Raw genomic sequence first — 27,275 nt, forward strand, 5'->3', positions numbered from 1 at the left:
ACATGATATGGAAGGATTTTATGAACTGCGCCTTTTTGTGAAAAGGTACAAAAAAGGTGCAAAGCCACTAAAAAGTCTCTAAAACGACACCAGCCCAGACTTAGCTTAGCTTTTTGGTGCATGTGAAGAGAGAACCTTCAGAAAATGTGACCTGCACAAAATGTATCAAGTGCTCTGTTACCATTTAATAAATTTGTTGCTCCTCCTCCATATGTTACTTATATGTCAACAACAAACATAGGATAGGTGATTTAACCCTTACTCACCCCCATTTGCCGGGGTCGGGGTTTTTGTTTATGGTCCCATACAAGTCTATGGGAAACATATGTTACTTCACAACTTCCAAATAGCTGGCGATATTTCGATAATACTTGGTCACATGTTATTTATATGTCCACTTAAAATATTGATAGTTAATTTAACCCTTAACTACCCCCCCCCCCCCCCCCCCATTTTTGTTTAAAGTCCCATGCAAATCAATGGGAAATGTATGTTCCCACATAACTTCCGTACGGTTGAAGATATTTCAATAATACCTGGTACGCATATTACGTGTATGTCAAATAAAAATGTATAATAGATAAATTAACCCTTACTTACACCCTTATATAAAAGATGGGTTTTTGTTTCAAGTCCCATGCAAGTATATGAGACTTCCAGTACCTTACTCCACAAGCTCCGCACTGCATCTCCTGGTGAATGTGTCAGTCCGGCTTGCAAGCCACACCCCATCTCACAAAGACATGCCCACTGTTTAAACCCCACCCCTTTTATTCTCTACCCTTTTTGTGCATCGGTCTGGCTTGCAAATCAAGTCCAGTCCCACAAAGCCACGTCCCCTTCTATTTTCAGCTTACAATATCTTCATCACAAATCAGTCCCATCTGGGGACAGGATATGAGGATGGGACATAAGGATGGGATGTGAGGACAGCATATGAGGACGGGATATGAGGACAGCATATGAGGACGGGATATGAGGACGGGAGATGAGGATGGGACATAAGGATGGGATATGAGGACAGGATATGAGGTTATGATATGAGGACAGGATATGAGGTTGTGATATGAGGTCGAGATAGGAAGACAGCATATGAGGACGGGATATGAGGTCAGGAAATGAGGATGGGATAGGAGGACGGGATAGGAGGTTGAGATATGAGGACGGGATATGAGGACGGAATATGAGGTCGGGATATGAGGACCGATATAAGGAAGGGATATGAGGTCAGGATATGAGGTTGTGATATGAGGACGAGATATGAGGATGGATATAAGGACAGGATGAGTTTGGGATATGAGGACAGGATATGAGGTTGAGATATGAGGACGGGATATGGGGACGGGATATGACAACAATATATGAGGACGAAATATGAAGTCAAAAGCTTCCTCCTTTGTTGATTTTCCTCCCCAACAAGGATTAGGAAGGAAAAGTTTGACAACGCCGGGTACTCAGTCTATATATATATATATATATATATATATATATATATATATATATATAAAAAATTTTGCTAATGACAGAATGACAGGTACACTTTAAAGGGGTACTCCGGCGCTTAGACATCATATCCCCTATCCAAAGGATAGGGGATAAGATGCTTGATTGCGGGGGGCCTGCCGCTGGGGACCCCCATGATCTTGCATGCAGAACCCCAGTTAAAAGCATGTTCGCTCCGGGGACTGATTTTAACTGGGGTGCTACGTGCAAGATCACGGGGGTCCCCAGCGGCGGGACCCCCGCGATCAGGCATCTTATCCCCTATCCTTTGGATAGGGGATAAGATGTCTAAGTGCCGGAGTACCCCTTTAACTCTACTATATGTTTCGTTGACTTATAAAAAAAATATGTGTACAAAGTTTCACAGAAATATCTCCAGCCATTTGGGAGTTGTGCTGGATCCTACACACATTGACACATTTATTTTTATATATATATATATATAGATTTTAGATTCCTTTTACTATGTAACCTTTCCACCTACATCCCTTGTGTTCCATTCATTCCTGACTTTCTCCACGTCTCCTTCCCTCCCTCTCTCTCTCTCTCGCTCCTTCTTCCCCCTCTCCCACTGCAGAAAGTCCAGGCTTTGCAGCAGTTAAAACATCCCATCGATGATATTCAGTTTGCTACGGTGGAGGATGGGAGCAGGATGGAACTATCCCAGCTCCTCAATGAGATCCGAAGACACTATGAGGCTCTCATCAGCAGAAGTCCCATCGACGACGACCTACCAGCCAGGAGACAGGTAGGTCTGCATACAGGGAGGCGAGCAGGCAGGCACCTTCCAGGAAAGGGATGCATAGTCATTGTCAGGCTGACTCAGCCTCTCCTGGTCCTGTGATGCAGGGGATGCTGGGGTGGGAGTGCCAGTAGCACTGCAGATATATTACAACTAAGATTATATATATATATATATATATATATATATATATATTTGCTTGTGTGGATATGTATGCATGCAGAGATTACCCAGCACCCACAATGCTTTGCATTATTTTATGAATACTGGAAGTACTCATCAAATTAATGTAAGGCCTTGTCATATGGAGGCTGATGGGGGGGGGGGGGGGGGGGGGCTTTATTTTATTTATTTATATACTTTTTATTTATTTTTTACAGAATATGCTTTATCGTGAATATCATGTCACAATGTATTCGGGATGTGCTTGGGCTTCCTTTCCATTGGCCCTTACTGAATTTGGCTTCTATGAGTGGAACTGTAGGTTTTCTTAAAGGGGTACTCCGTTGGAAAACTGTTTAATTTGAAATCAATTGGTGCCAGAAAGTTAAACAGATTTGTAAATTACTTCTATTAAAAAATCTTAACTCTTCCAGTACTTCTCCGCTGCTGTATGCTCCACAGGAAGTTCTTATCTTTTTGAATTTTTTCCAGTCTGACCACAGTGCTCTCTGCTAACACCTCCGTGTCCGTGTCAAGAACTGTGCGGAGCAGGAGAAAATCCCCAAAACCTATCCTGCTCTTGACAGTTCCTGACATGGACAGAGGTGTCAGCAGAGAGCACTGTGGCCAGACAGAAAAGAAATGCAAAAATAAAAGGACTTCCTCTGTATTATACAGCAGCTGATAGGTACTGGAAGGATTAAGATTTTTAAATAGAAGTAATTTACAAATCTGTTGAACTTTCTGGCACCAGTTGATAAAAAAAAACTGTTTTCCACTGGAGTACCCCTTTAACCCACTGTTTGACTTTGATGACTGTTTCATAAGTTCTTCCCGATATAAACTTTGCAAGTTAACTTAAAAGGGGGAATACTAATCAAAAAAAATATCCTCTATCCACAGGATAGGGAATACCTAGATCAGTGTTTTCCAACCAGTGTGCCTCCAGCCGTTGCAAAACTACAACTCCCAGCATGCCAGGACAGCCTTCGGCTGTCCTCGCATGCTGGGAGTTGTAGTTTTGCAACAGCTGGAGGCACACTGGTTGGGAAACACTGACCTAGATGATTGTGGGGCGACCCTCCGACGGCTGTCCTGGCATGCTGGCAGTTGTAGTTTTGCAACAGCTGGAGGCACACTGGTTGGGAAACACTGACCTAGATGATTGTGGGGGGACCCACCGATCACAGGATTGGAGGGCACATGTCCTTCAAGAGAATGGGACTGCGCACGCTTAGCCACCACTCCACTGTCTTTGGGACTTCTGAACATAGCCAAGCTCAGCAATATTTATAAGTCCCATAGAGAATAAATGAAGAAGAGGCCTAGCATAGGAGGGGCTACTCCATTTTCCCTGTGGACACGTGGCCTCCATTCTCCATTCTCATTGGAGGTCCTGTAGATAGGGGATACCTTTTCATCTTGGGATAACCCTTTTAAATGGGCACTGTCATTAAAGGGTACTCCGGCGCTTAGACATCTTATCCCCTATCCAAATGATAGGGAATAAGATGCCTGATCGCAGGGGTCCCGCCGCTGGGGACCTCCGTGATCTTGCACACGGCACCCCGTTATAAACACGCTCCGGGTCTGATTACTGTCGATCACGGGGCCGGGGCCTTGACGTCACGCTCCGCCTCCTCAATGCAAGGTTAAGGGAGGGGGCGTGACAGCTGCCACGTCCCCTCCCTTAGACTTGCATTGAGGGGGTGGGATGTCACACGGGGGCGGAGTTGTGACGTCACGATCTTCCGTTCCCGTGGTCGGGAGCCAGAACCTCCAGCGCTGCCGGAAGCAGTAACAGGTGGGTGCTGCGTGCTATATTGCAGGGGTCCCTAGCGGTGGGACCCCCAGCGGCGGGACCCCCGTGTTCAGACATCTTATCCCCTATCCTTTGGATAGGGGATAAGATTTCTAAGCGCCGGAGTACCCCTTTAAAACAAATTTTTGCTATTGCACTCCTTATGGTAAAAAAAAATCTTTTTTTTTTTTTAAACAAAATAAATTAGAAAGATTTCTATGTTTTATTTGTGTTTAAAAAAAGCTGCCACTAGGTGTCTCCCTACTTGTCCAGAGCTCATTTCCCCCCATCTTTTTCACAGACTTTGGACTCCAACATCAGGAAATGCAGTCTGGAGTGCTGAGGAGGGGCGGGGGTGTAAAGCCTTAGCCAATCATAGCTCATCTCACACTGAACTGCTCTGGGCTGTGTGTAGCAGAGTGAGGGAGGAAGTTCTCCCCTGTATGGCTTCAGATGATGTCACAGCCTGCTGGGGAACGCCCCCTTCCCGGTCGGTGAATCTGACGGAGACTGAGCAGAAAATACAGAGCAATATCAAGGTAGAAAACTAAAAAATAATAAAAGTAAAGGCAGGGGGTGGTTTATCATGATGGGGGCAGTGAACTGGGAGGATAATAACATGTAACAAGATCATGAGAGGTACTCTTTAAAGTCTTAAAGGGAGGCTCCAGGGTAGACAGTTTCTTATTGCAGTTATAAGGGAGTCGAAAATAAGGAATGAGTTATTTTTTAGCCCTCATGTTTACTAAGCATCGCCTTATGATATTTCCACACTCTCTTGCACAGTTGTCTGTATATTGTCCTTACTATAGGACAGTATTCAGAGTAGGGATTGACCACAACAATGATCTCAGATTCCATTTGCTGTTATAGTTTATATAAATCCTGGAAAATCCATTAAAGAGAACCTCTCATGATCTTGTTAAATGTTATAATCCTCCCAGATCACTGCTCCCATCATGATAAGCCACCCCCTGCCTTTATTTTTATTATTTTATAGTTTTCTACCTTGATATTGCTCTGTATTTTCTGCTCAGTCTCAGACAGATTCACAGACTGGGAAGGGGCGTTTCCCAACAGGTGTGACATCATCTGAATCCATATAGGGGAGAACTTCCTCCCTCACTCTGCTACACACAGCCCAGAGTAGTTCAGTGTGAGATGAGCTATGATTGGCTAAGGCTGCACACACACCTCAGCACTCCAGACAGCATTTTCTGATTTTGGACTTCTGCCAGGCCAGTGGAAGTCCAAAGTCTGTGCAAGAGATGGGGGTAAATGTGCTCTGGACAAGTGGAGAGACACCTAGTTGCAGCTTTTTTAAACACAAATAAAACATAGAAAACTTCCTTTTTTTTTTTTTTTTTTTTTTTAAACTAACTACATTAGAAAGACTTTTTTATTTGCCATAAGGAGTGCAATAGCATTTAAATTTGAACCAGATCACAAAAGACAAAGCTCATAATTTAGACTTCAGACCCAATTCCTGAATTCAAGCCTTTATTTTCAGACCCCAGATCATCTAGCAAAAAGCTGCAATATATATAGGAGCCGATGACTACGGAAGGGGAACCGTGAAAATTTAAGATGAGAGCATATATATTTACATGTCCGTCCATATAAACATATTTGATAACCAGGCACATGTTCGGTCACATTGAACATTAACATTAAACATATCTGTATAAATAAAAAGTGATTGGCAGTAGCGCTAATGAGGAATTAAAGGGGTACTCCGGTGGAAAACTTTTTTTTTTTTTTTTAAATGAACTGGTGCCAGAAAGTTAAACAGATTTGGTAATTACTTCTATTAAAATTTCTTAATCCTTTCAGTACTTTTTAGCAGCTGTTTGCTACAGAGGAAATTCTTTACTTTTTGAATTTCTTTTTTGTGTTGTCCACAGTGCTCTCTGCTGACACCTCTGTCCGTGTCAGGAACTGTCCAGAGCAGCATATGTTTGCTATGGGGATTTTCTCCTGCTCTGGACAGTTCTTGATACAAGCATCAGGTGTCAGCAGAGAGCACTGTGGACAACACAAAAAAAAGAAATTCAAAAAGAAAAGAATTTCCTCTCTAGCAAATAGCTGCTAAAAAGTACTGAAAGGATTAAGATTTTTTAATAGAAGTAATTTACAAATCTGTTAAACTTTCTGGCACCAGTTGATTTAAAAAAAAAAAAAGTTTTCCAACGGAGTACCCCTTTAATATACTGGATTACAATCCACATATAGACATAAATACTTGGTGATGCCATTATTCCGGAATGAGGCAAAACATTATTACTCCCAAGTAATCATGCGCATATATTACTATATATATCCGGCAAGTACTGACTTACAAAAACGTTCGAGCGTGTTACCTTTCACGCCATCTGTAATCACAGTTGCTATTGTGGTCCTGTTCTTCTCATCTGAGCTGAGTTTTTGTACAAAACCCGACTGTCAGGAAATATCCGTGCACGGAGAGTTTGGAGGTTTGGCCGGCCCAGATGAGAAGAACGGGACCACAATAGCAACTGTGATTACAGATGGCGTGAAAGGTAACACGCTCGAACGTTTTTGTAAGTCAGTACTTGCCGGATATATATAGTAATATATGCGCATGATTACTTGGGAGTGATAATGTTTTGCCTCGTTCCGGAATAACGGCATCACCAAGTATGTATGTCTATAATCCAGTATATTAAAGGGGTACTGTCCAGAGTAGGAGAAAATCCCCATAGCAAACATATGCTGCTCTGGACAGTTCCTAAAATGGACAAAGATGTCAGCAGAGAACACTGTGGTCATGATGTCAGCAGAGAGCACTGTGTTCCAAAAAGAAAAGAATTTCCTTTGTAGTATTCAGCAGCGAATAAGTACTGGAAGGATTACGTTTTTTTTTTAATAGAAGTCATTTACAAATATGTTTACATTTCTGGCATCAGTTGATTTAAAAAAAAAAAAAAAAAAAGTTTTTCACCGGAGTACCCCTTTAAGTCCTCATTAGCGCTACTGCTAATCACATTTTATTTATCTTTATATCTAACTTTTTAATGGTCTAACAGTGATCCATTAGATTTGCTCTCTCTCTCTCCACGATTACGTGCGAAACGCATCAGACAACTTGCCTTGTACTACGATTTCTTCAATAAAGTAAACGCACGTTTTTATCTGCAACCATCCTGGTGCCGGATCTCGTTCTTCATATATATATATATATATATATATATATATATATAGCTGCTGCCGGGCAAAGTATTTTACCCATAGTGCCAGGGTGTAGTAATTGTATATATGTTAAACATATCTGTCTGCTATAACTCAAAGGTTGTCAGTGCTAATACAAGTGTCAGGATGAAAGCGTGCGGCGGTGAAGCGATATGAATATTATAGCGGTGGTGTCCTTCACATTAGACGCGTCATCTGTCATTGTCCAATTTCCCCTGTCAGTCTACAGCACTTATCGTCTGACCTACGGTGCTCACAGATCAGATACATTATTATCCTGTCGCTTCATTTTCATCCAGCTGCAAGAAGAAGAAGCCCGGGAGAAGATGCAGAAGGATGATGAGGAACTGAGGGCAGCCCGGGCCAGTCTTTATGAAGCCAGGAAGCAATGGAAAACCCTACAGACTGAAATTGAGTCTCTCCAAGCAATGGTAAGGATTTCCCATTAAAGGGGTACTCCGCTGCTCAGCATTTGGAACAAACTGTTCCGTGCGCCGGAGCCGGGAGCTTGTGACATCATAGCCACGCCGCCTTGTGATGTCATGCCCCCTCAATGCAAGTCTATAGGAGGGGGCGTGACAGCCGTCACGCCCCCTCCTATAGACTTGAATTGAGGGGGCGGGGCGTGATGTCACGAGGGGGCGGGGCTATTACATCACGAGCTCCCGTCTCCAGCGCGCGGAACAGTTTTCCAAACGCTGAGCAACGTAGTACCCCTTTAAAGGGGTACTCCCGTGGAAAACTTTTTTTTTTTTAAATCAACTGGTGCCAGAAAGTTAAACAGATTTGTAAATGACTTCTATTGAAAAAAATCTTAATCCTTCCAGTACATTTTATAGGCTGTATACTACAGAGGAAATGCTTTTCTTTTTGGATTTCTCTGATGTCACGACCACAGTGTTCTCTGCTGACCTCTGCTGTCCATTTTAGGAACTGTCCAGAGCAGCATATGTTGGCTATGGGGATTTTCTCCTGCTCTGGACAGTTCCAAAAATAGACAGCAGAGGTCAGCAGAGAGCACGGTGGTCGTGACATCAGAGAAATCCAAAAAGAAAAGCATTTCCTCTTTAGTATACAGCCCCTAATAAGTACTGGAAGGATTAAAAAATTTTAATAGAAGTAATTTACAAATCTGTTTAACTTTCTGGCACCAGTTGATAAAAAAAAAAAAAAAAGGGGTTTCCAACGGGAGTACCCCTTTAAAGAGTTGTGAATAAGGTTATAGCTCTCCTAGACTTCCTGGAATAAATGCGATACCTCATCTAGAAAGGATTAGTATGTTGGATGACAGGACTATTAACAATGTTTGTATAATCAAATATACATGGACAAACTTGGGTGAACTGACCATTTGGACACACTGAGGCTTCAGTCCAGTAGTGGCCAAGTAACACTCAGGCCTGGTTCACACAAATGTATTAAAGGGGTACTCCGGTGGAAAACAATTTTTTTCAAGTCAACTGGTTCCAGGAAGTTATACGGATTTGTAAATTACTTCTATTTAAATCTTAATCCTTCCAGTAGTAATCAGCTGCTGTATACACCAGAGGAAGTTATGTAGTTCTTCCCAGTCTGGCCGCAGTGCTCTCTGCTGACACCTCTGTCCATGTCAGGAACTGTCCAGAGCAGAAGCTAATCCCCATAGCAAACCTCTCCTGCTCTGGACAGTTCCTGACATGGACAGAGGTGTCCGCAGAGAGCACTGTAGTCAGACTGAAAAGAAATTCAAAAAGGATAGGACTTTCTCGGTAGTATACAGCAGCTGATAAGTACTGGAAGGATTAAAAATTTAATAGAAGTCATTTACAAATCTGATTAACTTACTGGAGCCAGTTGATTTGAAAAAAATAGTTTTCCTCTGGAGTACTCCTTTAAAGAGTACCTATCACTAAAACTATCCTAAACTAACTAAGGCTATGCTCCCTAACTACAACTAACCCCCCTGCCCCCTCCCCCCCCCCCCCCCCTTCTCCATATCAGGCCAGCAGCATGAGCCCAAAATCTAGCGGCCAGGACATGTAGGGAGCCCCCTAGTGGTTGGTTTTCCCAAGTTAAAATAAACATAAAAATAAACATTTTTGTTAATAACATATATTTAGAAAGTTATTAGAAATAGCTATCTCTTTAACATATAAAAACTTTTTTTAATGATAGATACCTTTTAAGGTCCCAAGTCTTCTTCCAATTGACTTGGACCGAAAGCATCACAGATCACTTTGCTACCTTTAGTTTGGGTCATTAGAACTACAGTTAGGCCAGGATTTAAAGGTGTAGTCCAGTGAAAATTGTATTTATTTATTTTTTTTCCTATCAACTGGCTCAGGAAGTTAAACAGATTTGTAAACTACTTCAAAAAAAAAATCTTAAAGGGGTACTCTCCTGGTTAACATTTTTTTTTTTTTTTTTTTTTTATCAACAGGTGCCAGAAAGTTAAACAGATTTGTAAATTACTTCTTAAGAAAAGAAAAAGAAAAAAAAACACAGTGCTCTCTGCTGACACCTCTGTCCATTTTAGGAACTGTCCAGAGCAGGTGAGGTTCACTATTAGGATTTGCTCCTACTCTGGACGGTTCCTAAAATGGAGAGAGGTGTCAGCAGAGAGCACTGTGGTCAGACAGAAAGAAAACTCCTCTGTAGTATACAGCAGCTGATAAGTACTGGAAGGATTAAGATTTTTAAATAGAAGTAATTTACAAATCTGTTTAACTTTCTGGCACCAGTTGATCTAAAAATAAAAAAAATGTTTCCAGTGGAGTACCCCATTAATCCTACCAGTACTTATCAGCTGCTGAAGTTGAGTTGTTCTTTCCAGTCTGACCCTAGTGCTCTCTGCTTACACCTCTGTCTGTCTCAGGAACTGTCCAGAGAGGTTTGCTATGGAGATTTGATCCTACTCTCTACAGTTTCTGAGATAGACAGAGGTGTCAGCAGAGAGCACTGTGGTCAGACTGTAAAGTACAACTTAACTTTAGCAGCTGATAAGTACTGGTAGGGTTAAGATTTTTTAATAGAAGTAATTTACAAATCTGTTTAACTTTCTGGAGCCAGTTGATATGAAAAAAATTGTTTTTCACTGGAATACTCCTTTAAAGCCATAATATGGATGCAAAAGTGCTTGTGTAATATAGGATTCAGAAACACACATTTTACAAATATATGTTGTAAGGTTTTTTAAACATACAGCATTAAAGGGGTATTCCAGTGGAAATTTTTTTTTTCATATCAACTGGCTCCAGAAAGTTAAACAGATTTGTAAATGATTTCTATTAAAAAATCTTAATCCTTCCAGTACTTATCAGCTGCTGAAGTTGAGTTGTTCTTTACTGTCTGACCACAGTGCTCTCTGCTGACACCTCTGTCTGTCTCAGGAACTGTCCAGAGTAGGAGCAAATCCCCATAGGATAGAGGATAAGATGTCTGATCGCGGGGGTCCCGCCATCTCCCTGCTGCACCTGGCGTTCTTTTAGAGCATTGGGTGCAGCACCGGAGGCTTGCGATGTCACAGCTATCCCCTGCTCGTGACATCATGGCCACGCCCCCTCAATGCAAGTTTATGGGGGGGGGCGTGACTGTGACGTTACAACCCTCCGCCCCACATCGCCAGTCATCGGGCATGGAGCTAAGTTTACTCCATGCACCGGATGTCTAGGGGATAAGATTTCTAGGGGCGGAGTACCCACACCCACACTAATTCCAATACACTGGGTTATTGTGTGGGTGAACAGGAATTCAACGAGGGGTCACTTACTAAAATATTAGAAACAAATACAGAGGGGAGGGCTCAACCTAATTAATAAATACTACGGGTGCTGCTAATCAGTAATTTATAGTAACAATCTAAACCAACAGCAGTAACTACTGCAAGAAGCGCACACCAATATGAAAAATATTATACTTTATTAATTATATCATAACAAATAGAAAAGAGCAATGGCTAAAATCAGTTAAAAAAAACTCTATAAACTAGAGCACACAACATGGGAGAGGGACTATAAACTCCCCCTCCACACTATCCCGTCTGCAATGTACAAATAATACATAAACAATTCTGACTGTGGAAACAATGTACACAATATGCATAGGTAATGACAAAAATAAGCCACAACAAGCTATAGACCGACAATCACTATGTTGATACCAGACGGGATGCCAGAGCCCCACGCGTTCCGTCACACTGTGACTTCCTCAGGGGTGTTGTGAATAACTGCCATATACCTCTTTTTATATGCCTATTGATAAAACAACATACCTTACAGGTGTATATCAGTTTCTCCCATTTGCCAACCTAGGTGGCTGGCGTGGACTTCCGTCCCAGCGCGTCAGCTTCCGGCTTTGCATATGACTAGAAGCGCCATGACTACTCACGTGACCATATCGATCACATGACCGAAAGATGTCTTGCGCCATATCCGCCCGCCCCCTTACTATTGATGCAGACATCACTACGCTTCGCATTCAGCGAGGCGTGTGACGTGACGATCCACGTGTCTCAATTGTGACACGTGGGTAGTCATGTGATCACATTACATAACAACGGGCGTAAGTAAACTTGGTATTCGTTAACCCCAATTGCCGGCGCTGCCGTAGTGGACCACACCTCCCATGCACAAGACCACACAACAGGGATAGACTGGACTAAACTCTCACTATCATGAGTAAATATAAATTCCTTTTACAAATTAATTATAAAATAAACTATAAATAAACAAAATATATATATATATATATATATATAAATCATTACCCAAAACTTATATTAATATCTGGAAAGAATCATACCCATATATATATATATATATATATATATATATATATACTTATATATGTATGCGCATATAGTAGAGAAGGGGAACATATAGAAGAGACATCGATAGATTAAGCCAAAAGCAAATACCCATACTGTAACCCTTTTAGGGGGGATAATACATACCCCCAAATTTATAAATCATTAGATAAATAGATTGAAAAATCCATCAAATTACAAAAAATATATATATATACATATATATAAATAAATAATATTATTATATCTGTACTTGCTATGTGAAATCAAATCCATAATAGTAATTAATAATAAATAAATAAATAAAAGTGAATAAATAACCACAATTCATAATTATAGTGCCTACAATACTTTATACTAAAATCAATACTGTCAATTTTATGGGGGGGGGGGGGGCGTGACTGTGACGTTACAACTCTCCGCCCCACATCGCCAGTCATCGCCAGTCATAGGGCATGGAGCTAAGTTTACTCCATGCACCGGATGTCTAGGGGATAAGATGTCTAGGGGTGGAGTACCCCTTTAAAGGAAAACTGTCAGCCTGTTCACCCACACTAATCCCAATACACTGGGTTATTGTGTGGGTGAACAGGAATTCAACGAGGGGTCACTTACTAAAATATGTCCCGGATAAGTCCCCCAGAAGATCCTCTTCTATATTCTGGGAATTGCGTGCTTGAGTGAACGCCCCCTCCCATAGATTTGCATTGAGGGGGCATGGTCGTGACGTCACAAGCAGGGTGTGAACATAACATCACAAGCCTCCGCCCTGCATTGCCAGTCATTCGGCACGGAGTGCAGTTTTGTGCCCAATCACTGGGTTGAGCAGGCAGTGGTGTGAAACAAGCTTGAGTGAATTATGGCTGCAAATCTTGGCCCTAAGGTGAGTCCGATGACCCAATCTGATGACCACACCCTATAGGAAGTACAAAGGATGGCATTATGACTGCAAATCCACCACAGAGACCCCCATCCACTATTTACAAAGTGCCAAACAAAAAGAACATAATGAATGATCACAGTACAAAATACAGTGTTTGGCTAGGTTCACACTGGGCAGAATTTCTGCCGGAGATCAAGCCGGCGGAACTAGGACCGCGCAGACTGCATTGCCGTCCCCATAGATGTCAATGCATTTCTGAGCAGATCTCCCAAAAGATCCACCCAGAAATGCATTGCCGTCTATGAGGACGGCAATGCAGTCCATGCGGTCCTAGTAGCGCCGGCTAAATCTCTGGCAGAAATTCTGCCCAGAGATTCCGTAGTGTGAACCTAGCCTTACTTTGAGTTCCCTTTATAAATGCCTTATTTATTATTGATTCAAAGGAAAGAAGTCTAAAGTTCACCCTACATGAAACGGAGCAGCACCACCAGAAACAGCTGGAGGCTCTGTCTGCTGTTATTGCCGATTTACAGGAAGAGCTGCAGGAGGTAAGGGAAGGAGTCCGGACACAGCTACAGAAGCACAAGATGCTCCTCAACACCAACATGAAGCTGGAGCAGGAAATCTCAGCGTATCGCAACCTACTGGAAACTGAAGAGACCAGGTGCACCTACCTACATTAAGTGATACTGTACCTATGCCTTAAAGGGGTATTCCAGGAAAAAACTTTTTTCTTTATATCAACTAGCTCCAGAAAGTTAAACAAATTTGTAAATTACTTCTATTAAAAAAAATCTTAATCCTTTCAATAATTATCAGCTGCTGAAGTTGAGTTGTTGTTTTCTGTCTGGCAACAGTGCTCTCTGCTGACATCTTTGTCTGTCTCGGGAACTGCACAGAGTAGAAGAGGTTTGCTATGGGGATTTGCTTCTACTCTGGACAGTTCCCGAGACAGGTGTCATCAGAGAGCACTTAGACAGAAAAGAACAACTCAATTTCAGAAGCTCATAAGTAATGAAAGGATGAAGATTTTTTTTAATAGAAGTAATTTACAAATCTGTGCAAAAAGAAATATATTGCCCGGACCTTCCAAGGTAGTGTAATTTAATTATATAAACAATAGAAAACTGGGTCGTACTCCAATAATAATTCAATGGTTATTTATTTAAAATGTATAGTGCATTATTCCTCACAGGGCCCTTGTGAGAAGAAACACATATAATAGATATACAAAATTAGATATATAAAATTAAAATATAGAAATATTATAAAAATGTATCACTGGCATATAGAATAGCTCTATGTTAATGAATTCATATATCGTCTTTAGAGTATTGTAAAGGTATAGATGTCCTTTACAATACTCTAAAAACGATATATGAATTCATCAACATAGAGCTATTCTATATGCCAGTGATACATTTTTATAATATTTCTATATTTTAATTTTATATATCTAATTTTGTATATCTATTATATGTGTTTCTTCTCACAAGGGCCCTGTGAGGAATAATGCACTATACATTTTAAATAAATAACCATTGAATTATTATTGGAGTACGACCCAGTTTTCTATTGTTTATATAATTAAATTACACTACCTTGGAAGGTCCGGGCAATATATTTCTTTTTGCACATATTTTATTATTTTTGCAACTGTGGTATAGTTGCATGCCCTGTTGACCTCAGGCAGTGTTTATACACTAATTGTGAGCTGCACTTGCACCCTTTTTTTTCTTTCTTCTAATTTACAAATCTGTTTAACTTTCCGGAGCCAGTTAATATATAACATTTTTTTTTTCGTGGATAATCCCTTAAACTAGAACAACATAACACTTAATCTCCATGTCCCTTCACATAGTTATAGTGATCATTATAGGGAGAGCCAAATCGCAAGCAAATTATTGTCCAAGATTAGAAAAAAATGCGGCACTCACCCATTTGTCGAATGCTTCAAAACTCTTTTTTTTTTAAATAATGTAGCAGCTTCACATGCAGCGGGGGGGATACATACATACAGTGGGAGCCACATTTTTTCCTACGGGATCACATTACAGTACTACTGAGCACCGCCACAGTAGGGAGCATAGGTATGAACCAGAGCAGGAATCAAAGAGCCAGGTGTATTCAATTCAGTACAAGTAGTGTCAGACCAAAAGACTTTCAGCTTGGGACTACCCTATGGCTGGGTTCACACTGTGGAATTTCTGGGCAGAATTTCTGCCGGAGATCAAGCCGGCGGCACTAGGACTGCATTTCTGGGTGGATCTTTTGGAAGATCTGCTCAGAAATGCATTGACATCTATGGGGACGGCAATGCAGTCTGCGTGGTCCTAGTGCTGCCGGCTTAATCTCTGGAAGAAATTCTTTCCAGAGATTCCATAGTGTGAACCCAGCCTAAGGGTCTATTCACACGGCAGAATTTTCACTCAGTCTATTGGAGACTAGTAGGTCCTAGCACCTACTGATTCAGTTGGCGCTGGCCGCACTCGGAATCTCTGGGCGGAAATTTTCTAGTGTTAACCTAGCCTAAGGGTCTACGGGCAAAATTTCCACACCAATTCTGCTTCCTTGGGTGGCTTCTGGCTTGTGAGGATTTTGTGTGGAATTGGTGCAGAATTGGTGCAGAATTGGTGCAGAAACTCTGCATGCGTAAATTCAGAAGTGTGGAATCCCATTGAAGTTAATTATTCTTTCAATTGAGGCAGAAATTCCACCCATGTAAATAGACCCTAAGGCTAGAATTTCTGCCGGAGAATTAGCCGGCGGCACTAAGACCGCAAGGACTGCATTGCCGTCCTCATAGACGGCAATTCATTTCTGGGTGGATCTTTTGGGAGATCTGCTCAGAAATGCATTGACATCAATGGGGACGGCAATGCAGTCTGCGCGATCCTAGTTCCGCTGGCTTGATCTCCGGCAGAAATTCTGCCCAGAAATCCCACAGTGTGAACCTAGCCTTAGGGTCTATTCTGCCTCAAATTAAAGAATATAGACTTCTATGGGATTCCGCACTCCCATTCACACTTCTGAATTTCCGCTAGCGGAATAAGATGTCTAGGGGCAGAGTACCCCTTTAATTCTCCCTGTGGTTGCGCTGTAGGGAAACTGTTTCCTTACCGTCAGCCACCCATTACAGATGATTACTGGGGATCTCAGACAAGTTTGCATTAAATGGTTTGCCCAGTGAAAGACAACTCATCCCCTATCCACAGCATAGGTGTCTGATCGCGGGAGGATCGGAATGGGGTCCTGGCTCTCAGACAGAGTACGCGCTGCAGACGGCACAGATTCTTCTAATAATTAATTCTTGTCGTAAGAAGACAAACCATTTACAGGGGTACTCTGCCCCACACATCTTATCCCCTATCCAAATGCCCGCGATCTCCGGCCCGGCACCCCAGTAATTCGCTGCACGGACGAGCGGATTACGGGTGAGCACAACTGTCACGCCCCCTCCCATAAACATGAAAGGGTACTACCGTGGAAAACTTTTTTTTTTTTTTTAAATCAACTGGTGCCACAAAGTTAAACAGATTTATAAATTATTTCTATTAAAAAATATTAATCCTTCCAGCACTTTTTGGGGGGCTATATACTACAGAGGAAATGTTTATCTTTTTGGATTTCTCTTATGTCACGAGCACAGTGCTCTCTGCTGACCTCTGCTGTCCATTTTAGGAACTGTCCAGAGCAGCATATGTTTGCTCTGAGGATTTTCTCCTGCTCTGGACAGTTCCTAAAATGAACAGCAGAGGTCAGCAGAGAGCACCGTGGTCGTGACATCAGAGAAATCCAAAAGATAAACATTTCCTCTGTAGCATACAGCCCCTAAAAAGTACTGGAAGGATTAAGATTTTTTTTAATAGAAGTAATTTACAAATCTGTTTAACTTTCTAGCACCAGTTGATTTAAAAAAATATATAAAAAGTTTTCTACGGGAGTACCCCTTTAATGGAGGAAGGCATGATGACATGGCAGCCCGAAGCCTAGCACAGCTGGCATTCTGAACATAGATGTTCAGAACGCCAGGGTGCCCGGCAGGATCAGACATCAGACCCCTTGCAGTCAGATGTCTAGGGGCGGAGTAAACCTTTAACCCCTAGGTCTAGGTACACAGAAATCAGGTTTTACAGGCTTATGGCTTCCCATAGTGATACAACCTATTAAAAGTAAGATAATAAAATGCTTTTACACTTTTCATGTACACTAAAGGCCCATTTCCATTAAAGGGGACCTCTCATCAAATAAACTTTTGATATATTTTAGATTAATGAATGTTGAATAACTTTCCGATAGCATGTTAATGAAAAATATGCTTCTTTCTATTGTATTTTTCCCGATCAGTCCTGTCAGCAAGCATTTCTGACTCATGCTGGAGTCCTAAACACTCAGAGCTGCCAGCCTGCTTTGTTCACAGCCAAACAGGCTGTGAACAAAGCAGGCTGGCAGCTCTGAGTGTTCTCCTTTGTGAACAAAGCAGACTGTCAGCTCATAGTGTTTAGGACTCCAGCATGAGTCTGAAATGCTTGCTGCCAGGACTGGTAGGGAGACCCCTAGTGGTCATTCCTTCAAAGTGGAAAATTAAATAGAAAGAAGCATATTTTTTAATAACATGCAATTGTAAAGTTATTCTGCATACATTAATCTATAATATATCAAAAGTTTTTTTTGATGAGAGGTACCCTTTAACTATATTATTGTGAATTCTTTCAAGGAAATAAGTCTGGCACTGCTTCTGTAAATGCATCTAGAGAGCTATATTCGGCACAGTGTAATACAGCTAGTGACCGCGTCGGTCTGTATATAGGGTTGCTACAGGTGATGGCGGTGGTCATATCAAAGAAGTCCAGTATTATGACAGAAACTTTAGCAAGTAGAGAGTGTAGATAAAGCAGACAGAAACACAGGGATGGAACAGGTGAGGCGGGGCGGGACAAAGGGGTGGCAACCGGTTTCACGCACTGAGGCGCTTCCTCTGGCCCACGCGTGGGCCAGAGGAAGCACCTCAGTGCGTGAAACCAGTTGCCACCCCTTTGTCACTCCCCCCGCCTCACCTGTTCCATCCACGCTCCCTGTGTGTCTGTCTGCTCTGTTTTACCGACTCAAGTCTGGAATAAAAGTTCTATCCCGTTGCTGAACCTCTGACTGCGGTGAGTGCTTTATCTACACTCTCTACTTGCTAAAATTTATCATAGGGGGAGATTTATCAAAACCTGTGCAGAGGAAAAGTTGCCCATAGCAACCAATCAGATCACTACTTTCATTTTGCAGAAGCCTTGTTAAAAATGAAAGAAGCGATCTGATTGGTTGCTATGGGCAACTGGACAACTTTTCCTTTGCACTGGTTTTAATAAATCTCCCCCTATATTATTGTGGAGACGCCATTTTATAAAAGAGATTCAGAATAAAACTAAAATGAATAATTTACTTCACATATGGTACTATACTGACTTTGTTCTGTTTGTAGGTTATATGGTACTAGACAGGAATCCAAGTTATCTACCAGCAAAATAGGCTTTACCCTTCCTACCGGTAAGTGTGAAGTAGCGCTGAATATTTCCAAAAGTATGGAGCGCCAGAGCAAATGTTGGGCATCAGCTTCACACAACTCTTCCACATGATGGTCAGATGGAGTGGGGAACTCCGGTTCTCTGTGCTAGTAATTGGTGGGGCCCCCTAAATGCATGCATAACAACTGCATATGTGATGAGTAATTGTGGTAAAACCCACAAATATTAGACTTACGTTGGCATATCTAGAGATTTAGGTGGGGCCCTGCCAACTTTCCTAAGATGGCAAATGATAGATAGGCAGTTGGACCGTAATGGTAGGAGATGTCGGCGCTGGATGAAGGAACCAGGAGGAGTGCAGCATAAAATCAAGGCAGGTTTATTGGATGCAACGCGTTTCGCTGCTCATGCGCAGCTTCATCAGGCATGGCTGATGCCTGATGAAGCTGCGCATGAGCAGCGAAACGCATTGCATCCAATAAACCTGCCTTGATTTTATGCTGCACTCCTCCTGGTTCCTTCATCCAGCGCCGACATCTCCTACCATTACGGTCCAACCGCCTATCTATCATTTCTAAGGAGGGCTGCGGATGAGGACACATTTACTTTCAGGCGCTTCCCATTGTTGTGTGTGTGTACACAACCAACTCTGGTAAGCGGCGTGGGATAGATCTCTTCCCCTCCCTATGGGCCTGACCAGCTGATCCCGCACATGGAGCGCCTTCTGTTTTCCTTTTAGATTACTAAGATGGCAAATGGCAGGGGAACGAAGGATTGCACATGGTGGATTTCATGACACCCGATCGCGTCAGGTTACCACTGCCAGAGGTGTCTGTCAATGATTTTTTCAATTTCCCTAGTTAAATAAAGATGCATGGTATGGCTATAAGGAGGTCAGGGGAGACAGCCGCTAGTTATTTATGTACTGACACCTTAACCCCTTAAGGACTCAGGGTTTTTCCGTTTTTGCACTTTCGTTTTTTCCTCCTTACCTTTTAAAAATCATAACCCTTTCAATTTTCCACCTAAAAATCCATATTATGGCTTATTTTTTGCGTCGCCAATTCTACTTTGCAGTGACATTAGTCATTTTACCCAAAAATGCACGGCGAAACGGAAAAAAAAATCATTGTGCGACAAAATCGAAAAAAAAACGCCATTTTGTAACTTTTGGGGGCTTTCGTTTCTACGCAGTGCATATTTCGGTAAAAATTACACCTTATCATTATTCTGTAGGTCCATACGGTTAAAATGATACCCTACTTATATAGGTTTGATTTTGTCGCACTTCTGGAAAAAATCATAACTACATGCAGGAAAATTTATATGTTTAAAAATGTCATCTTCTGACCCCTATAACTTTTTTATTTTTCCACGCATGGGGTGGTATGAGGACTCATTTTTTGCGCCGTGATCTGAAGTTTTTATCGGTATGATTTTTGTTTTGATCGGACTTTTTGATCACTTTTTATTCATTTTTTAATTATATAAAAAGTGACCAAAATACGCTTTTTTGGACTTTGGAATTTTTTTGCGCGTACGCCATTGACCGTACGGCTTAATTAATGATATATTTTTATAGTTTGGACATTTACGCACGCGGCGATACCACATATGTTTATTTTTTATTTTTTTTACACTGTTTTATTTTTTTTATGGGAAAAGGGGGGTGATTCAAACTTTTATTAGGGAAGGGGTTAAATGACCTTTATTAACACTTTTTTTTTACATTTTTTTTGCAGTGTTATAGGTCCCATAGGGACCTATAACACTGCACACACTGATCTCTAATGCTGATCACTGGCGTGCATTAACACGCCTGTGATCAGCATTATCGGCGCTTGACTGCTCCTGCCTGGATCTCAGGCACGGAGCAGTCATTCGTCGATCGGACACCGAGGAGGCAGGTAAGAGCCCTCCCGGTGTCCGATCAGCTGTTCGGGACGCCGCAATTTCACTGCGGCGGTCCCGAACAGCCCGACTGAGCAGCCGGGTCACTTTCACTTTCACTTTAGAAGCGGCGGTCAGCTTTGACCGCCGCTTCTAAAGGGTTAATACCGCACATCGCCGCGATCGGCGATGTGTGGTATTAGCCGCGGGTCCCGGCCGTTGATTAGCGCCGGGACCGACGCGATATGATGCGGGATCGCGGCGCGATCCCGCCTCATATCGCGGGAGCCGGCGCAGGACGTAAATATACGTCCTGCGTCGTTAAGGGGTTAAAAGGGGTACTCCGGTGGAAAACATATACATATTTTTTTTTTTTTTTTTAAAGCAACTGGTGCCAGAAAGTTAAACAGATTTGTAAATTACTTCTATAAAAAAATATTTACCCTTCCAGTACTTTTTAGCAGCTGTATACTACAGAGGAAACTCTTTTCTTTTTAAATTTCTTTTTTTTTCTTGTCCACAGTGCTCTCTGCTGACACCTCTGTCCATGTCAGGAACTGTCCAGAGCAAGAGAAAATCCCCATGGCAAACCTATGCTGCTCTGGACAGTTCCTAACACGGAAAGAGGTGTCAGCCCTGTGGACAAGACAAAAAAAGAAATTGAAAAAGAAAATAATTTCCTCTGTAGCTTGCAGCTGCTAATAAGTACTGAAAGGATTAAGATTTTTAGATAGAAGCAATTTACAAATCTGTTTAACTTTCTGGCACCAGTTCATTTAAAAAAAAATTGTTTTCCACCGGAGTACCCCTTTAAAGGGAATCTGTTGACTCTATATCTTGTAGACATGGGCAGATTGATGATAAAGAGATGATACCTGTATCAGCTGATGCCTGTTTGCAAAGTTATATATGATTAAATTATAAATTTTATAATATATAAAAGTTATGAAGTTATAAATTATAAAATCATGTTTTCCTTCTAAACTCCATAGAGGTTGGGCTGAGCTCTCCCCACTCCTCCCTGCCCTGCATGATTGACATATAGGGATAAATGCTGAAATCCAAAAGAGGAGGGAGGCATGCATTCTACAGCTCAGCCCTAACTAAATAGGAAAATATGATTTTATAACTTTGCAAATAGCTATAACTTAGAGACAGGCATGATTTTAGTTTTTGTTTTTTAATTCTTCCTATCAGCTATCTGCCCATGTCTCCAGCTCAGGGCATGATATAGAGCCAACCAATTACCTTTCAAGAGGTTATCGTAATATAAAATATGAAAAGTTATCACCTATCCACAATATAGGCAACAGCTATCTGATCTGTGGGATCCAAATGCTGGGACCCACACTGTTCATAAGAACAGGGGTCCCTTTTCAGCTAAGCTAATGAAGCGCATGCATGCTGCCATTTATTTTCTATGGGGCTTCCAAAGATAGCAATCGGTTATCTTCAGAAGTCCCATGAAAAATGAATGGAGTGGAGATCAAGCATGCACTGCAGGTCTTTTCACCGTTCTCATAAAGGGGTACTCCGGCCCTAGACATCTTATCCCCTATCCAAAGGATAGGGGATAAGATGTCTGATTGCGAGGGTCCCGCCGCTGGGGACCCCCGCATTTTACCACGCAGCACCCTGAGCAGGCCCTCAGGCTAATACCATCCCGACCACGAGGACGTAAGATCGTAACGTCACAACTCCGCCCCCGTGTGGCGTCACACCCGCCCCCTCAATGCAAGTCTATAGGATGGGGCGTGAAAGCTGTCACGCCCCCTCCCATATATTTGCATTGAGGGGGCGGGTGTGATGTCACACGGGGGCGGAGTCGTGACATCACAATCTTACGTCCACGTGATCGTGATAGTATTAGCCTGAAGGCCTCCCGTGTTTCAAGAAGCCGTTACAGGTGGGTGCCGCATGGTAGAATGCGGGGGTCCCCAGCGGCGGGACCCCCGTGATCAGACATCTTATGCCCTATCCTTTGGATAGGGGATAAGATGTCTAGGGGCGGAGTACCCCTCTAAGGTTGGCTGCGGGTTAGGCCTTAAAATGTGAGTGACTGCCGCTGTATACTGCTGAGTGTCGACACAAAGAAATAAACACCAGACAAAAAGTTGGTATAATATCCTTCTCAGCAGAAGTTTAGCTCACACTGGCTAAGGAGCTGACCCAAGGAGTTCTGTTTATTATACGGAAGTACATTGGTGTTTACAGTTGACAAAAAGGGGAGGTTCAATATCACGTCAAAATAATCATGTTATATTTTGAATGGTTATTTGAGTATTGCGTCTGTATATATTAGCATTTTAAGCATTCATTTGTTTCTTAACCATAGGTCACTTATGTTGCCATTTCCCAATTTTACCAGAAAATTCTGGATGTATCCGTCCTTCTGCACAGTCTATATTTCTTCAGATGTTTTGTCTCTAACTTCCAACTTCTTCTTTATCTTGCGTCTTTTGGCCTCGTCCCAAGGTCTACAAGCAAATAGCAAGTTGATATGTCTCATAAGGAAAATAATGTTTTTCTGAAGCATATTAGCATATATATCTATTTTTAATATATACATATATTGATCAGTAATTAAAACTATAATGGTCATCCTTATCAGTTGCACCCCCCTGTTCAGCTAGTTATACCCTATCCCATGGCCAGGTGATAACTCTTAAAGGGGTACTCCACAGGCCAGCGTTAGGAAGCAAATGTTCCAAACGCTGTTTTCGCGCTGTGGGGGTCGGCTTCGCCCCTTGTGGCATCAAGGCCACGCCTCCTCAATGCAAGTCTTTGAAAGGGAGTGTGACGGCCGCTGCCGGGGTCGGCCTCGCCCCTCGTGGCATCAAGGCCACACCCCCTCAATGCAAGTCTTTGGAAGGGAGTGTGACGGCCGCTGCCGGGATCGGCCACACCCCCTCAATGCAAGTCTTTGGAAGGGAGCGTGACGGCCGTCACGCTCCCTTCCATAGACTTGCATTGAGGGGGCGTGGCCTTGATGTCACGATGGGCATGGCCGACCCCCGCAGCACGAAAACAGCGTTCGGAACATTTACTTCCCAATGCTGGCCAGTGAAGTACCCCTTTAATATTCGGATAACCTCTTTAATGGTCTTTAAGAATTTCCTCACACTCACTGCTGAGTAGAACTAATCCAATCCCCATATGCCATAAGCTTTTTTTTTAACAATAACCAGTTTGATTGATTGAGGCTCAGCTGCAGTACCAGGCAGAGCCCTGTGGGTAAGGGTGGTGCTGTGTCTAGTCTCTGTGTCTATTCTTATTTATGGAATTTCTCTTTCTAGTAACAGGTTCTACATCGAGCTTCTATATCATTAATGAAGTTCATGTTTCGTATTATTTGTATAGGTGCCGTGCAAAAGAGTTCAAAGCTTTACAGGGAATCTCCAGAGCAGCACGACAAACAGCAAGCAATATTTAATGGAAATATTGCGGAGGAGGGTGCGGAGGCCACAGGCACAGTGCAGTAAGTACTAAATGGGCGCTGTCCGATATAATTTTTTTTTATATATATTGTACATCTTTGCAAAACAATAGTTTTTCTAATTTACTTCTTAAAAAAAAATTCACATTTTATTAAAGAAATCTGCCTTTGTAAATCTCACCACCCCCTCCCATAGACTTGCATTGAGGGGGCGTGGCCGTGATGTCACGAGCCTCCGGCGCTGCACCCGATGCTCATGCCCCCTCCCATAGACTTGCATTGAGGAGGGGCACGACCGTGATGTCACGAGCCTCCGGCGCTGCACCCAATGCTCTAAATGAACGCCAGGTGCAGTAGAGAGATCCCCAGCGGCAGGACCCCTGCGATCAGACGTATTATCCCCTATCCTTTGGGGTACTCCAGGGGAAACCTTTTTTTTTGTAAATCAACTGGTGCCAGAAAGTTAAACAGATTTGTAAATTACTTTACTATTAAAAAATCTTAGTCCTTCTAGTACATATTAGCTGCTAAATACTACAGAGGAAATTATTTTCTTTTTGGAATACAGAGCTCTCTGCTGACATCACGACCACAGTGCTCTCTGCTGACATCTCTGTCCATTTTAAGAACTGTCCAGAGTAGTAGAAAATCTCCATAGCAAACATATGCTGCTCTGTACAGTTCCTAAAATGGACAGAGATGTCAGCAGAGAGCACTGTGCTCGTGATTCAGCAGAGAGCTCTGTGCTCGCTTTTGCAAAACTACGACTCCCAGCATGCCTGGACAGCTAAACAGTTGAAGGCACCCTGGTTGGAAAACACTGCCCTAAGGCTAGGGCTACTCAGAAGATTTGGTCACGACACGGATTGTGGCTGCCTTACATTTCCCGAATTGTGCTACATCGCAGCCAATGTAAACAAATATGGTTGTGCTAAGACATGAAAGTCCCAGGTCGCAACCCAACCCTATTTATTTACATTGGCTGCAATGTAGCATGTTTAGGGAGTGACACTAGGTCATCTATGGCCACATCTTGGTCATGGTCACTGATTTAAAGGGGTACTCCGCTGCTCTGCATTTGGAACTGTTCAGAACGCTGGAGCCGGCCCCCTCAATGCAAGTCTATGGGAGGGGGCGCGACAGCCATCACGCCCCCTCCCATAGACATGCATTGAGGGGGTGAGGCGTGATGTCATGAGGGGGTGGGGCTTTGACGTCACAGGCTCCCGGCATCGGCTCCAGCGTTTGGAACAGTTTTTCCAAACGCTGAGCGGCGGACTACCCCTTTAAATGAAGCTGCTCCTTTTTCCTTGTCCCACCTTGACCTGCAGGAATTTCCCGTTCAGCCTATTATTGGCTGCAGTGGTGACCCGTCTCATTCTGTAATGGGCACTTTATTGTGTTGAGATGGGGCCAAGAAGTGTTGACCAGAGGGCACTCATGTCTAGACTATTGCCGGACAACTCCTTCGATGTCATGGCTGTTGTTATGGTTAAAGTTATGGCAAAAATCTATCCATATCCATATAAAATGCTTGTTATTTGTTACCTACTTTGCAGGAAAGAGAAAGTGGACGAAATCATAAGACAGTGGGAAGGCTCCTTCTTCAAGGACAATCCTAAACTCAGAAAGAAATCGGTGTCTTTACGATTTGACCTCCACCTGGCGGCTGCCGATGAGGCATGTTCCCACACCAAAAAAGACAATACCCCTGACATAGAGGTGCGGTTAATCATGAGACGCTCGTGTAGCATTCCCACCATGAGTCCCTGACAGCACATTTACCCACCCAAAGAAAAAAAGGCCGACAGATAAGACGATACACAACAATGGGTAATAGTGCTAACAATATCAAGACAATGGGTCGCGTTGGATCTAAGAGGAATAACGAAAACACATTTTTCATGCAAGTCTTGCAGTTTACTATGATTTCTATGTGTATTTGCAGGCATTAATTTTTGCTCTTCCATCAATGTAAGCCATTTAGATTTGTCTCTGCATGCTCCAAGCCAGGTAAAGGTAAAAAAGTAGCAGCCTAAAATATAGATATTTGAATTATTTGTTGCCAGCCGCTTCAATTTACTTCAAAAGCTCCTTCACGATCCCCTGTTTTATACTTCTCCGTCACCATTACATGACTCTTCAAATTCACTAACACGTATTTCAAGGAATTGTCCACTATTAGATAACCTCATTTAAATCACCTGTTGAGGACATTATGACCTAAAAGTCCAGGGATAAACCAGGAAAAGTCCAGGGATAAACCAGGAAAAGTCCAGGAATGAACATTCGACTGTTCTATAGCAAAGCTAAATAGGGTGCTATTGATCTACCATATATTGGCCCAGATTTACTAAGAGTGTGGTGTAGGTTTCCTTGTGGATTTTAATTCCCTACAATTTTTTTTCCCACAGGATTTACTAAGCTTTCCCTACATTTTTCACTTTTCCTTACATTTTCCTTTTTTTACACATGCTCTGATCTGTGGGGTTTTCCTCAGCTCCAATCCACTAAATTTTCTGTGGAAACCTTAGTAAATATGTTGGGTACACCCCCCCTCCCCCCTTTTGGTGACCACACCCCCTTTCCCTGACGACCACGCCCCTTTTTCGGGTTTTCTTGGAGTGGAGAGTTAGTCGGGTTTTTTTCAATTCTGGCACAAATTCTGGCGCAGACAGAATTTCTGGCGCAATGCACCAGAATCTGGCGCACAACATGACAAAACATGTTGGGCTTGCAATAGTAAATTAGGGCCATTGTCTTTTATGATGGGCCACCACTGCTTGAGTTCAAAGTTTAAGAAATGTGACCAGCAATGGTGGTGGACAAACCTATCAAACATGGTTCTAGTGGCGTAGCTAATGGTGAAAAGGGGCTTACAACTGTGGTGAGGATCTAAGTGCATTGAGTTGGTATCATATGGAAAAAGAAACAATACTTAGGGAAGTGGTTATTATAATCTCAAGGGTACGGTCTTACGTGGCGCAGCAACATGGACAAGGTGTAGCCATAACTAGGAGCATAAAACTAGTTGTGTCCATAAGGGTCAACAAAGAGCAGATTTACTTAAATGGGTATTCTGAACGCTGGAGCCGGTGTCGGGAGCTCGTGACGTAATAGCCCTGCCCCTCATGATGTCATGCCCCGCCCCCTCATTATGTCATGCCCCACCCCCTCAATGCAAGTCTATGGGAGGGGGCGTGATGGCTCTTAGACAGAAAAGAACAATTCAACTTCAGCAGCTCATAAGTACTGAATGGATTACTGAATGGATTAAGATTTTTTAATAGAAGCAATTTACAAATCTATTTAACTTTCTGGAGCCAGTTGATTTATATATATATATATATAT

General features: G+C 42.5%; 1 protein-coding gene across 1 annotated transcript in view; it reads left to right on the plus strand.

The window, feature by feature from the left end:
• The window catches only part of KRT222 (keratin 222), a 43,118-nt gene extending 15,843 nt beyond the window's left edge, over positions 1 to 27,275 (plus strand). The window contains exons 5-10 of the mRNA XM_056549013.1: positions 2,081 to 2,251; positions 7,718 to 7,849; positions 13,528 to 13,748; positions 18,555 to 18,619; positions 23,848 to 23,965; positions 25,483 to 27,275. Of these exons, the coding sequence (XP_056404988.1) occupies positions 2,081 to 2,251; positions 7,718 to 7,849; positions 13,528 to 13,748; positions 18,555 to 18,619; positions 23,848 to 23,965; positions 25,483 to 25,696 (921 nt within the window). The 3' untranslated portion in view covers positions 25,697 to 27,275. The remainder of the gene's footprint in view (positions 1 to 2,080; positions 2,252 to 7,717; positions 7,850 to 13,527; positions 13,749 to 18,554; positions 18,620 to 23,847; positions 23,966 to 25,482) is intronic.

Source organism: Hyla sarda, chromosome 12, assembly GCF_029499605.1.
Source record: "Hyla sarda isolate aHylSar1 chromosome 12, aHylSar1.hap1, whole genome shotgun sequence".
Lineage (NCBI taxonomy): Eukaryota > Metazoa > Chordata > Amphibia > Anura > Hylidae > Hyla > Hyla sarda.